Source organism: Ursus americanus, chromosome 7, assembly GCF_024610735.1.
Source record: "Ursus americanus isolate L20-20 chromosome 7, mUrsAme1.1.p, whole genome shotgun sequence".
NCBI lineage: Eukaryota > Metazoa > Chordata > Mammalia > Carnivora > Ursidae > Ursus > Ursus americanus.
Genome location: NC_142133.1, coordinates 60,210,466 through 60,225,832, shown reverse-complemented (window position 1 = coordinate 60,225,832; position 15,367 = coordinate 60,210,466). Strand labels below are relative to the sequence as shown.

At 39.4% G+C, this 15,367-nt stretch overlaps 1 protein-coding gene across 7 annotated transcripts in view; it reads left to right on the top strand.

Annotated features, from left to right (window-relative positions):
- LTBP1 (latent transforming growth factor beta binding protein 1) overlaps positions 1-15,367 on the top strand; it is a 403,697-nt gene that overhangs the window by 293,660 nt on the left and 94,670 nt on the right. For all 7 annotated transcript variants that reach the window (XM_045809100.2, XM_045809101.2, XM_045809099.2 and 4 more), the window contains 2 exons: positions 7,061-7,183; positions 11,864-11,986. In XM_045809100.2, the coding sequence (XP_045665056.2) occupies positions 7,061-7,183; positions 11,864-11,986 (246 nt within the window). The remainder of the gene's footprint in view (positions 1-7,060; positions 7,184-11,863; positions 11,987-15,367) is intronic.

Sequence of the window (15,367 nt, the reverse complement as noted above, 5' to 3'; positions counted from 1 at the left end):
TTAACCGCTGTGCCACCCAGGCGCCCCGAATCTAAGTAATCTTAATCTTATAGTTACCTTTCAACATCTCAGCATTTTTATTTAGCTGGAATCTATTTCTTGAGAATCATAATGCTTTTCTGTAGGGACATCGATCATCCCTAACAAATGTTTTACCTTCTGCAATACTACCATCTCCATCCTTTTACTTCATTTTCTTGGCCCACCTTCATAAGACACAATATCTATCACCTGGTCGATATAGGCAGCTATCCCTTGTTGCATAAACTTTATTGTTTTGCTTTATAATTGAGTCTGTGAAAGACTATGTAACCTGGGAAGCCTAATATTTGAAATTTTTATCATAGTAATCCTTCTCTGTCAAACTGTAATTAAGTTAATAGTGACTTTGTGACTCCGATTTACGTTTTCTAAATGTAATGGGTCTTAGGCATTTGAAGAACTTAGTGTCATTTGATCCACTTGACAACTGGTTAGCCATAGTCTTAACCAAAACCAGGTGCACAGAATGTGCGTGGTGAACATGGAAAGCTCCTTGTTCTAGGAGTTCTTTGCACACTAGGATTTATTTTCAGATATTGAGAATCATTGTTAACCTTTATGAAATAGATGGATATTCATAGGCTTATCTGAAATTGAAGACTTTCATTCTACATTTATTTACTTTGTGTAAGATGGCAACAGAACTGAACATCTACTTTTTGCAGATATTATTAAATGTGCAAACACCAGCCTAATCTTTAAATCACTATAGCTAAAGAAGTCTTCTAATTAGTCATTGTGTTATTATCAAATACTTAATTATGTGCTTAATTCCAGAGAAGACTTGAAGTTGTAAATAAGCAAAACAAAACAGAATAGAATGGTGGTTATTGGTGGCTGGCAGCTGGGGGAATTGGGGAGATATTGTTTAAGGGTGCGAACTTGCAACTGGCAGGTAGATAAGCCCTGGAGATCTGTTGCACAGATTAGTGATTATAGTCAACAGTGCTGTATTACGGTGATTATAGTCAACAGTGCTGTATTATAAACTTCAAAGCTGCTAGCAGGCTAGATAATAATTATGTTCACAAAAAAGGGAAATAATTATGTGACATAAGAGAGACGTTAGGTATCTTTGTTAATCATTTTGCAATATATAAGCATCCCAAATTACCATTTAAACTTACCCAATGCCATATGTCAATTATATTTTCTCAATAAAAAAAGCAAACAAAAACCTACTTTTGAAAGCAGGAAACATACCTGTGTGTAAAGACTAATTACCATAATAACAAGAAAACTTCTTTTTTTTTTTTAAGAAAACTTCTCTTATGTTGCTACAAAGGGCTTTGACTTCATTATTTTATTTGATATGAGGGCAATCATCCCTGTAGTACAGATATAGAAATTGATTCCCAAGTAGGTTAATGGGCTTGCTTATGGTCATAGGTAATAAATGATCAGAGCTAGGACATGATCCCAGGTCTTTTATCTCCAAAACTAGTGTTCTGTTCTATAACTACTTCATATATCTCTTCCTGTACACCCAAGAAAATAAGAGAACAAAGCAATATGATTAAGATAATGAGGAAAGAAAAGTTCGTAGAAAGAGAGATGATCCATATGGGTGGGAATCATCCCTTGCAAGCAGCAGTAAGAATGGCTGAGGGATTCTTGACTCTAGGATGGCAGTCTCCACCATAGATAGCCCCAGCTGAGTTTTGCTGAAAGACAAAATGTTCTTTTGGAAAGGGGAGGTAGGAAGCAGTGATGTGGTAGGATTAATGGATTGATTTTCTGAGATCATCTTTGGCTCTTTATCTGGGATGTACATAGCACTGGCTGTTCTCCAGTTTTGAAGAACAGTGATGAGTCTTTGAGGGATGTGTAACATATTTTTGTAGGCTGCACTGCTACTGCATATCTTAACTTGGTCAGACTTGACAGAGGGTGCCTGAGATCCTGAGGATTTACTGTACCACGAGTGCAGGCAGTTCCATCATGCTGGCCTAACCAGCATCAGTATCTGACTTCACCATACTTCCTTTTCTGTCAAATATGTTCCGCCATCATCTTTACTGTAAAAGACAATGTATACAGAATAGTTGAGGGATCACTGAAGTAACGTCATGTTGGTGGTGGGGAGTAATCTTGTATTTTCCTGTAGTCATAATGACAGAATAAGATGTTTACTTTGCATGTCAAATGTTGCTCACTCATTGAAGTCTGTGGTGATCACTAAGGAATTAAATGAGACTGAATGGCCTTGGAAAAATGACTGATGTGCAGTGTTGAGAGATTCATTTCCTTGAAAGTACAGGAAGTAATGCACGTAAACTGTTGCTCTGGAACCAAGTCTGACCAACCTCAGGGAGCTGATAGGTGAAGTAGAAGGGAGCAGCATAGCCTAGGACTGACTTGTGTGAAGTCAGCCACTGAATACCCTCTGTGCCCCCAGAGAGGCACTTCAGGCTATCTCGTGTCTCCCCAGGAGATTAGGAAGGGAAATATCAAAAGGGTTCCTGACCCAGAGAAATTACATCCCAAGGCAATGAGAGAATTTACAGGTGGATTTGCTGGCCAGCTGAAAGTCATCTTTGTAAAAATTGTGGAGAATGGAAAGTTGCCAGAGAGCTGGAAAGAGATTAATGTCCTCATTTCCCCCCGAAGAAAAAAGAAGCTGGAGTTCAGGAACTAATGACCACTGAGCTTCATATTAATCTTGACAAAGAACCGTAGGCTGCAGGATTCAAATGATGAGGTGAAACATATTTTTTTTTTTGGAATTTATTATTTATTTGAGAGAGAGAGGCAGAGGGAGTGGGAGAGAGGGTCTTAAGTAGATTCCACGCTGTGCATGGAGCCCCACGCAGGGCTCGATCTCATGACCCTGAGATCAGGACCTGAGCCGAAACCAAGAGTCAGATGCTTAACCAACTGCACCACCCAGGCACCCCAAGGTGAAACATTTTAAAAGAAAAAGATGATCATAAGAATCAGCCAGGGTTGGGGTACCTGTGTGGCTCAGTTGTTTAAGTGTCTGTCTGTGGCTCAGGTCATGATCCCAGGGTCCTGGGGTTGAGTCCTGCATCAGGCTTCCCGCTCAGGGGGGAGTCTGCTTCTCCCTCTGCCTGCCCCTCCCCCTGCTTGTGCTTTCTTCCTCTCTCTCTCAAATAAATAAATAAAATCTTTTAAAAAAAGAAAAAGAAAAGAAAAGAAAGAAGACAAAAGAAAGAAAGGGAGAGAATGAATGAATCAGCCAGGGTTAACTAAGGACAAATCATGTCTACTGTTCTGACTGCCTCTTCTGACAGGTTTCTGAGAGGAGCAGATCATGAAATCCTCTAGACATGGCATATCTGGTTTTCAACAGGCCTCTGTTAGAGTCTCTCAGGGTGTTGTAGATGACAATGATCAATTTGGATTGGGTAATAGTATAGTGGAGTGGATTTCTAAACTTTTGAACGATCATATTCACAAAGTGCTGACCTCATAAACCCCTGGCAATTTCCTTACTGTGGGAGGTTTAATTAATTCATTGAATAGCAGATGCCAAATTATGTCCCAAAAGCCCATTGGTAAATTGTATTTTGGGAGTTTGGAACACATTTTTCTGTGGACACAGTGTTTTTCATGACGTTTCCCTTTTGAACTGATGATGTGTATGCATCACAAGAATTTGGGTAATCTGACTCTTGTACAAGATGGTAACTAGAGTAAGATGAGATTTGAGCTCCAATACAGAAAACCAAAGACCTAACCATCTTCCTCTGCAGCAAGGGTAAGAGGCTATGGGTTTTGGGTAGTGGGGTAGGTAGGGACTACCTTGTTTCCCAAAACACTGATCCTCCCAAGGGTTTGAAGTGAGAACTGAGGGAAGGCTTTCTGTTGATAACACTCAGGGTCCCACAAGTTTGTATCTTTGACTTAATGGGAAAACACTGGAAACCACTGAAAGTTTTCAAAGGAGCAACACCATTGATTGTGTTTGTATTTTTGATGACTCTGGCTACCAGCTGGGTAGTGGATTAGAGAGGGTAAGACTTGAAGTCGAGAAACTATGGCGGTAACCCATGTGAGATAGAATGGTGGTAGTAAGAATGAAAGGAAGCAGGTGTATTTGAGAGATAACGGGAGATAGAACTTATATGACTATACAAATAGGATGTGGGGAAAGAGGAAGAATAAGAAATCTAGAAAGAATGACTCCCAATTTCTGACTTGGGCATCTGAGTGGATAGTGATATCGTATATTGACCTAGAGTAAAAGAAACACAGGGGGAAAGATGAGTTTTGGCTGTGAAGACTTGGAGGTGCCTATGGGACATCAAGGGTAAATGTCCAGTGCACTGACCAACTAGATTGTGTGGGTCTGCAGTTTAAGAGACAGGTCTGGGTGAAAGATGAAACCATGAGTTTATTTCACTCCTTTTACGTCTATCAAGTGAGGCCCTATTCCAGGCATCTTCCTACTATATATTCTGTTTTTTTAAATTGAGGTATGATACTTCTGTAACATTATATTAATTTCAGGTTTATAACATAATAATTTGATATTTGTATACATTACAAAATGATCACAGTAAGTTGAGTGAAAGTCTATCACCATACACAGTTCAGAATTAAAAATTTTTTTTTTTTCTTATGATGAGGACTTTTAAGATCAACTCTCTTAGAAGCTCTTAAATATGCACTGTGGTACTATTCAAGTATCTTATAAGTATCAAGTATTTTCTTAAAAGATTTTATTTATTTATTAGGGAATGTTTGCAGTGGGTGGAGGAGCAGAGGGAGAGGGACAAGCAGACTCCACGCTGAGCACAGAGCCCGATGCAGGGATTGATCTCACAACCCTGAGATTACTTGAGCCAAAATCAAGAATTGGACACTTCACTGACTGAGCCACCCAGGCATCCTAGTAACAAGTTTTTTAAAAGTATTTCATGAATGATCATCTGTACTGTCTGTTAATTTGCTTTAACTAGAGAAAATATGGTCTTAGAAATTGATTTTGTTGTTCTGGAGCCCTATAAGTCACATTTCCCAGTGCATGAATAATTAAAGAGAACAATCCATACATTTTTCAACTTTTAACAGTTTTTAAACCAATGCAGATACTAGACATGACATTTTAACATTGCTGTCTGGAATTTACATGCCTAGTGTCTAAGCTCATTCTGCCCCATTATTTACTTTGGCTTCAGCATTTAGCTTCTTCTTTCAACTTGTTGCCTTCAGTGTTTATAAAAGTGGACTCCCACAACCAAAGAAAGGACGGACGGTGAGTCCATCTGGAAGTGCTATTTTTGTGGTCATAGAGTAGGGTCAGTTCACCAGAATAAGTGATTTTGCAAAAGCAAGGTAGAGCACTCAGACAATGCTGGTTGGTTGGCTGTTTCCAGTGTGCATGTGAAATGGATGCTGGTGTGCACGTGTGCTGACACACACTGTTGCCCCATTTGGGTAATACTCTATTTCTAGATATCATTGTAAGAAAACCAGAATACAGTTTTAATGAAATGTCATGCAAACAAATGCAGTCTGACCTCTGGAATGCCGAATTAGAACTAGATCTCTGATGTTCATGTGTTTGCAACTCCCTGCCTGTTAATATTAAGAGGGTGGAAAGCTTTATTGCTTTCATGGCGAGCATTGCAAAATGCAATGGGTGTGGTCAAGAGCGTGTTCTTCCGTATTGTTGGTCTGTCTTATGATGAAGATGCCCGGATCAAGTTATAGCCTGCTGTAGAATTAAGCCTAAATCATGATGCTGTGTGTAGTTTCAGCACTTAGTGGTTTAAATTTTTCCTCTTAAAGAGTGTTGGGTTTTCATGCTACACGGTCTTCTCACAGCAACATACAGTGGACTTACCAGAAATGCTCAGATGGGGCATAGAACTCAAGTTTTTCTTTTTGAATTAGCAATATTCCTTTTTTAAAAAGATGTATTGGTTTTAGAGGGAGAGAGTGAGTGGGGGAGGGGCAGAGGGAGAGGAAAGAATCTCAAGCCGACTCCCTGCTGGAATTCAACCTCGATCTCACAACCCTGAGATCATGACCTGAGCCGAAATCAATCAAGAGTCGGAGCTTAACCAGCTGAGCCCCCCGGGCACCCCTGAATTAACAATATTCTAGTAAGAATGTAATGAATGCTGAATGAAATCAATGAACACTTTGATGATTTTCTATATAAATGCTGTGTTAGCACATAATAAAAACAAACATTCCTAATTCTCTCTTCAGCAGTTTTATATCACTCCACTTAACTTATGTGAATAGAAACAGGTCAAAAGGATGGGCTTTGGAGTTAGGCTGACTTGGTGCACCTATGAGCCACCAGTTTCAAACCATGTGGCCTTGGGCGGTCTGTTGGAACTTCTTCAAATCTTGGTTCCTTTGTTGATGAAATGGTTAGCTTGTATGGCTCCTGTTAGGATTAAATAAGCGAATACATGCGCAACCTTTCCTGCTTCCATGCAGTAAGTGCTTGGTGAAGATGTCTCTACCAGCCTGTCCCCTACCTTCAAACTGCCCAGTGGGCTTGTTTGTCCCCTAGGCTGGTTTTTATAATACTGATTCAACGCCATCTTTGAACATTTTATCAGAGTTTTTTTTCTCCACCTTTCTGTTAAGAACTCTTGCAGTTTCTCCAGGTCCTGAGTCCTGTCTTTGGTTTTAGCGAACCCTCACTTGCTGCTGCACTCCTCTGTTCCCTAGCTAGACCTCAGTACCTCTTGGACTCTTTGGAATACTTCATTGTGCAGGGATGCTGCTCTAAAACTGCCCTCTCTTCTGCCCTCCCCTGCACAGCGAGCTCTCTATGGAATTGATTCACAGAGCACGTTTGTTTCCTTTTTTGAGTTACTTTGCATAAGGTAAATCAAGGCATAAAACTATCATACATGCAGCTCACCCCAGAGCTCCTGTTCCTCCTTTGGGCTGATTTGAAAACTTCTCTTAAAGAATCCGTGTTTGAAGATGCGCTCTATTTTTAGCCAAAGTCAACTTTATTCATGTTTTCTTTTTTTCTCTCTTTGTCTTTGTGGGTTTTTTCTCCCCTTCTGCAACATTCTTCAAGATGTGGATGAATGCCTAGAACCACAGATCTGCACAAATGGTACTTGCTCCAACCTTGAAGGCTCCTACATGTGTTCATGCCACAAGGGTTATACCCCGACGCCAGACCACAAGCACTGCAAAGGTAAATGCTGTGATCAGATTTCTCCTTTTTGTTTGAACTGCATTTAAGAATATGTTAGAGTAATTAGCTTAGAAAAGGGAACGAGAGAGAGAGAGAGAGAGAGAGAGAGAGAGAACCGCGCTACCTGTCATTTATTTTGACTGAACTACTCAGAGCACATTTTTGTTGGCATCTTGGAAAGTCACTCCTCATTGTGGTTACATCCAGACCATATCTATTTACATAAAGGAAAACAGCATATTTTTAGAGAGCTTCTATAAACCACAGATCTATTTATTTCATTTCTTCTCGTTATAAAAACAATACACACAGTCCACAACTCTGTGAATATACTAAAAACCATTGCATTGTACACTTTAGATGAATTATGTGGTGGTGAATTATATCTCAATAAAATTGCTAATAAAAAACATTCATCGTAGGGGCACCTGGGTGACTCCGTCCGTTAAGTGTCTGCCTTTGTTTCAGGTCATGATCTCAGGGTCCTGGGATCGAGTCCCACGTTGGGCTCCCTGCTCAGGGGAGCCTGCTTCTCTGTCTGCCCACCCCTCCATGCTCTCTCTCTTATTCCCTCCCTTTCTCTCTCTCAAATAAATTTTAAAAATCTTTAAAAAAAAAAACTCATTGTAGAAAATCTAGCAAAGACAAAAAATAAGCAAAACAAAAATGACAATTTCTCAATCTCATTCATCAATAGTCCTATCTCATGGATATTTTCTGTCGCTAAGATAATGAATGTACAATTTTGTATCTTTTTGTCACTGAATAGTATATCATGAACATTTTACACATCATTAATAACTTTTCAGATATTAATTTTGAAAGCTGCTCAATAGTTCAGTGTATTACTATTTCAGCATCTTATTGCTGTTCATGTGTTAAACAACCACATTTTTCCCCCAACTTCTCATCATTATGTAAAAAAAAACCTAACAAGCATTTTTTAAATAAAACTTGGTCTGAATTTTAGGATCATTTCCCTATTTATAAAAATGGACTAATTGGGTAAAATGTTTTTAATGTTTTTTATTATTTTTACAGAACAATTTCTAATTTTTAAAATGTGTTTCTTTTCATTCTAAAAGATTATTATTTATGCTTATTTCTGTTAATTCCCTGGACACTTCTAATTATTACATTTATTTCATATGTTTGTTAAGCATTTTGTGTGTGTGTGTGTGTGTGTAAATTCATGTTAATATCTGTTCCCACTTATCAGATTTTTTAATCAATTTATATGAATACTTTATGTATAATACATGTGTAAACCTATGTACATGTGTCTGTGTATTACACATACATTTTGGGGCGTGTATTATTGTAATTTGTCCAGGGTTTCTTTAATTTTTCTTTGCATAACTCTTTTTTTAAGTTTAAATTTTTTCTGTGATGAAATCTGTGGATGGCTTCCTTTTTGCTCCTAGTGCTTTATACTTAAAAGCATGCTCTTTGCAGCAGAAGAAGAGAGGAAATAAGTGAAGTTTTTCTTCTTTCTGAAGTGTCTCAATGAAAGTGAAGGATGTAGGGTGGAGGTTAATTTCTCACCATGGTAGGCAAGTAATAAACAGGTCTCTTACTGTCTTGTAAGAATTGTAGCATCTCCCACTGGCAGTAGCCAATTCACCGACCTCTGCATTGGGGGCCCAATTCTTTATGTACAGTGGAACACTGGCCACTCCCAGCGGAGCAGGTCAGGTGGGCGCATCTCCCTTCCCTCCTGGTCCTTTTCCTGCCAGCCTGCATCGAAAGCCTTCCTACCAAGCTCTTCTAGTGACTCACCTTGCAACCTTGGATAAATAAACTTAGATTTCCAGGTCTCATACCAGCTCTAAAATTCAGGGATTGGACTCTTTGGAGGGACAATGCTCTGAGTAAACACATGTTGGGTGAATGACTTATAACCACTTTCTTACTCTTTCTTACTCAGCTATCCCAGCTGAGCCTGCTCCTCTGTAAGAAGGCTCCCCAGCATCCCCAAATTCACACCATCAGTGGATGCCAGCCCTAGGAACATTCATTTCCCCTCCTATGTGATGCTCTGCTGGGCTGCTGGAGAAGCTTCTCTTTATCCTTCCCTTCCTTTTGGGCGTATCAAGGAACCCACATGTTCCAGGCCGTGTTCAAATGCAGATGCTACTGAGAGGTTTAAATCTCTCAAGGGACTTTTATTGGTTGGAAAAGATAGAAACCTACTACAGATAATCGTAGATAATAAAGTACCAAGTGTGAAGGTTAACAGTATCAGTGATGTCATGGGAATATCATGTACCCCTGACATTATGTGAGGGCCAGAGCATTTCACCTCTGTATTATTCCTTCCAAAAACTCATAACCCCAGTCTAATCATGAGAAAAACATCAGAAAAATCCAGATTGGGGACATTCTACAGGACTCTGGCCCATACTCTCAAGACTGTTAAAGTTGTGAAGAAAGGAAAGACTGGGGAGACAGGACCCCAGGGGTCCTGGGGGGACCCTGGATTGGATCCTGGAACGGAAAGAGTGCATGAATGAAAAGACTGGTGAAACCCAAATGAAGTCTGGAGTTTAGTTTAAAAAGGAGGAGTGCAGTATATCAGAACCTAGCTCGGACACTCTCAAGTGTGAGCTTGGATAAGTGTTCTTCCTTTGCTAAGCCATACTTGTTCATCTGTAAAAAGGCAACAGTAATGGTAGCTACTCAGGCGGATGTGAGGATTGTGTGAAAAAATACAGAAACAGAGATAATGTGCGGAGAAGGAGCTAACACAGGGACACAGTCTGACACGTAGTTGATGTTGTTATTCACCAAATCATAGGCTTGTACAAAGTTGTGTTAAAGCCAAGAAGTGTGTGGCTGATTCCACTCGCATGCTATGGGGAAAGCTTCCCAAGGTGCTGCTGTTCAACCTTGGTCTTAAAATTTTGAATATGGAGGGGAGAAAACCTTAGGGGGCAGAGAAAGCAGCACATGTCAAAGGTTGGAGGTGGAAAAGGGCTGTTTTCGCCACTTCAGTGAATCTTGCCCCCTCCTCTGGTTTTCCTGGTGTCTGCATTACAGTGTGGGATGGGGTCAGGCAAGATCACCATCTTCTGCTCTAGAAACGTACACATACACTGATTATTTTCCTTACTCCCCAGTCAAAGCCCACCCTTTTTATGGTAATCAATTATATAACACCTTTTTTCTGTAGTTATTTCAAAATCTGTCCCAAACCACCTCAGCTCACTGATGTCAAATTCTTCCCAGATCTTAAATCTGTCCCTTTTCCAATGTCCCAGCACCTGCCAAATTTCACCTTAGAGCTAAATATTGACTTTGTTTTCACCTCACTCAATGTACTGACTTTTTTTCATGTTGTAAATATGCTATCTAATATATTAATTCAGTACTTGTTTCTTTATTTCTTTTTTGTATCTGTGTTTTTCTCTCTCTTTGTACCTTTTAGCATTATATGTCCTAAATTTATAAATACCTGGAGATAGTCTCTATTTTAACTCTGAGCTGGATTTGTCATAGTGATCTGTGTGAAAGTCCCTTAAAGAAATCCTTTTCAGGGAAAACGATATTTTCTGTTTATCTCTTGGCACAAAAGAGGAAAGACATTTGTCCTGCATGCCTGTTTTATTAGAAAGCATTCTTTTGTCATAGGAATTTTGTCCCTTGTCAGAAAAGAAAAAGGCTTTTTTATCTGTAGAATTACACTGCCTCTGTCCTCGTGGTCATTTTAAAGACCCAAAGATCACCTTATTCACGATAACTGAGTTGCCTCAAGTTGTTCCAAGCGTGTGTGTCATTACTTATAATGAATTATTTCTGACAGTATTCCCGACATAAATGAGGAACTTATGTAAGATGTCTGGCATACCCTGACAGTACTTGGAATAGAGGGTATATTCTTGCTGCAGACATCTTCACATGGGAATGCTTAATTTGTCATCTTCTTTGAGAAAGTCAAAAAGAGTCCAAGGCACTAAAAATGTTGTCAGACATTACGTGAGATCCAACCAGCTCCACACGCTGTTGTTGGTCTTAAGTTCTTGAACTGACGTCTCAAGTATTTAATAGAATGTGCTGAAAGAAAATGTGGTGTAGGCTGTTCTTTGCTGTCGACCACTCCTAAAGCTAATAGACTTAGAGCATTTGGAAAGGTATAACATCGTTCTGAAAGTGACATTCAGCTCGCTTATCTAATTTCTCTATTGGCAGTCAGTAGCTGGCAGCCAGGCCTTACTGTGGTGTTGATCCATTTTATTTACAAATAAGTGAAACAAAAGTTTCTAGTAAACCAAATTAATTTCTCTAAAAAATTAATTAAAAAACGAATTCATGAGCTCCAATTACATTAATAGTTTATGTGAGCTATTTCAGGAAACACAGGATAATGTGACACCTTGCTTACATCAGGATACAATTCAAAAGATGAATGCCGCATGAGAGGCTAAGAAATATGGCTTTGCTCAGGAAATGGGTATTTGTCGGTCGTCCTTGAGGGGAAGGACTGTGCCCCAAATGGAGTTCTCCTGGCAAAACCTTTCAGATGCATTTTAAATAATAAGATATTTTCGGAGGAAAACAGTAGTTAGACATTGATCTTTAGGACATGATTTCATAGCTTGATTTATAGGCTCAAAGTGTAGGTAATGGTATGTTCTAGATACAGGCCTAATTTAAAATAATTGTCACTGTTTCTATTCACAGATATCGATGAGTGTCAGCAAGGGAATCTGTGCATGAATGGGCAGTGCAAGAACACGGAGGGCTCCTTCGTGTGCACCTGTGGGCAGGGGTACCAGCTGTCAGCAGCGAAAGACCAGTGTGAAGGTAGGAGCGTGGCTACGTGAACTACCGTGGTTTTCATTTAAGGCCCCGGCCTGAAAAACGATACTCAGTAAAGGTAGCATCTTTCAGAAACTAACTGGATGGTTGCATGATAGTGCCAGAAAGCAAGGGACCTCAGCTTAAGTCAGAAAAGTCAAGGACACAGGATGACAAAAGGGTTAAATTTGAAAAATATGGTGTTTGTGATTAGTGGCTGAGCATTCGTCTTAGGAAGAAAAAGCATTGCTCTCTGTGTAATTCCTTGCTGCAGAAAATCGGTTCTATTTAATTCATTTGAAAGTTTTACCTACTCAGATTTCAGCAATTGGAAGGTTATATATCAGCCCAGCATTATGCTGTGGAATGTTAATGACCTTCGTTTTTGTGTCTACTCCCCTTTTTAAAATTTTTCTTTTTTAAAAAAATTTTACTGAAAAAGACTTTTCAGCAAGACTGAAAAAAACAACATCCCCCTTATATCACAGATAAAGTTTGTGAAATATGTCCTGTTCCTAAGGGTAATAGTATTTTGGATCTCACTGAGGTTGACCTTAGACTTAAAAAATATATTTTGTCGAAACTCACACAGAATTACTTCACTTCTCAATAAGTATATGCTTCCTGAACTTGAAGATATGATGGTATCACTGGTGACAAGCACAAGTGTCTAGATAGAGATCTTGAAAAGAAAGTTCATTTAAATGTCGTTTATTTAAGAACAGAACAGATACTCTATAGGACCAATAAGGAAACAAATCATGTCTGTGTCTATATGTAAACTTTGACTATTTAATGAGTGCAAATGTCTTCTGAAATGCTACTATAAATGATGGCATTATGAAGAGATCTACCAATATCATCATGGCCTTCCCCAGTTACCCCTTTCTTGAATAAGGAAAGACATTACAATTCCTAATCTAGAAGTTGAGAGCACACACAAGCATACTCAAACACACAGATAAAGTAATTTGTTCTAGATTCTACAAGTCCATCTCAAAGTTTTTTACTTTATTTTGTGACTCCTTTTTTTTTCTTTTTGTATAATAATATTTTTTTATTATATTATGTTAGTCACCATACAGTACATCCCTGGTTTTTGATTTAAAGTTCGATGATTCATTAGTTGCGTATAACACCCAGTGCACCATGCAATACGTGCCCTCCTTACTACCCATCACCAGTCTATCCCATTCCCCCACCCCCTCCCCTCTGAAGCCCTCAGTTTGTTTCTCAGAGTCCATAGTCTCTCATGCTTCATTCCCCCTTCTGATTACCCCCTCTTTCTTTATCCCTTTCTTCCCCTACCGATCTTCCTAGTTCTTATGTTTCATAAATGAGTGAAGCCATATGATAATTGTCTTTCTCTGCTTGACTTATTTCACTTAGCATTATCTCCTCCAGTGCCGTCCATGATGCAGCAAATGTTGAGAAATCGTTCTTTCTGATAGCTGAGTAATATTCCATTTTATATATGGACCACAACTTCTTAATCCAGTCATCTGTTGAAGGGCATCTCGGCTCCTTCCACGATTTAGCTGTTGTGGACAATGCTGCTATGAACATTGGGGTGCATATGGCCCTTCTCTTCACTACGTCTGTATCTTTGGGGTAAATACCCAGTAGTGCAATGGCTGGATCATAGGGCAGCTCAATTTTTAACTTTTTAAGGGACCTCCACACTGTTTTCCAGAGTGGCTGTACCAACTTGCATTCCCACCAACAATGTAGGAGGGATCCCCTTTCTCCACATCCTCTCCAACAATTGTTTCTTGCCTTGTCAATTTTTGCCATTCTAACTGGCGTAAGGTGGTATCTCAGTGTGGTTTTGATTAGAATTTCCCTGATGGCTACTGATTTTGAACATTTTTTCATGTGTCTGTTAGCCATTTGTATGTCTTCATTGGAAAAGTGTCTGTTCGTATCTTCTGCCCATTTTTTGATTTGTTTATTTGTTTCTTGCATATTGAGTTTGAGAAGGTCTTTGTAGATCTTGGATACCAGTCTTTTATCTGTAGTATCATTTGCAAATATCTTCTCCCATTCCGTGGGCTGCCTCTTAGTTTTTTTGACTGTTTCCTTGGCTGTGCAGAAGCTTTTTATCTTGATGAAGTCCCACAAGTTCATTTTATCTTTTGTTTCTCTTGCCTTTGGAGATGTGTCATGAAAAAAGTTGCTGTGGCCGATGTCGTAGAGGTTGCTGCCTCTGCTCTCCTCTAGGATTTTGATGGATTCCTGTCTCACATCGAAGTCTTTCATCCATTTAGAGTTTATCTTTGTGTATGGTGTGAGATAGTGGTCAAGTTTCATTCTTTTGCATGTAGCTGTCCAATTTTCCCAGCACCATTTATTGAAGAGACTGTCTTTTTTCCACTGGATGTTTTTTCCTGCTTTGTCAAAAATTAGTTGCCCAAAGATCTGAGGGTCCATTTCTGGGTTCTCCATTCTGTTTCATTGGTCTGTGTGTCTGTTTTTGTGCCAGTACCATGCTGTCTTTGTGATCACAGCTTTGTAGTACAGCTTGAAATCCGGCATTGTGATGCCCCCAGCTTTGTTTTTCCTTTTCTGACTCCTGACCTTAATTAGCTAAGCTAGAGAACTACAAATGAATGCATAATAAGAGAAGAGGTCTACAGATCATATAATAAGGCTATCATATTCATAATCCTTTCTTTTGAAGAGCCTTTGATGTCACTACCAAAAATACGTCAGATATGTGTAAAACCACCCACCAAATTATCAATAGGGGCAAACCAATTTTAGGTGCCAAATGCCATGATAATCAAAATGTTGCTGTAAGCAGAGCGAGAGAGAGCAGAGTCATGCAGGGTCCCTGTGGAAACTAACGTCTGTGTTGACTCTTCTAGAATCCCGTTGCCAGAAGTAGGTAAACATACTCAGATGTGAAGAACAAAGTCAACAAACAGCGTGAATTAATGCCTGCTCACTGTAAAACACTAGATCATCTAAGTAGTAAAGGATGTGGTAGACATAGTCCCACCCTCAGGAAACTTAAAATCTAATGGTGAAAGTAAAATAACTGAATACATGCAATGTATCATTGTGCCTTCTGTTGTGTGGATATGACACATGTGTGTGCTTCAGCCTGAGCTCGGGGCTGGGGTTACAAAACAAATCATCTCTAAGCTGAGGATATGTGGGTCAAGGAAGAGAGAGATTCAGTGGCAATGCAGATACCAAATTGTCTGAGAGGAGGGAAAAGCCATTAGATTTGGCCAGAAAATCATAGAGAGAGAGGGAAAAAAAAAAGGAAGTCTAATTGCTAGGGGCCTGAAGGGTATATGTTCAAAAAAGAAATGAAGATGTATATGCCATGATACTTTACATCAGGGGTCAGCAAACTTCTCTGGTAAAGGGCCAGATAGT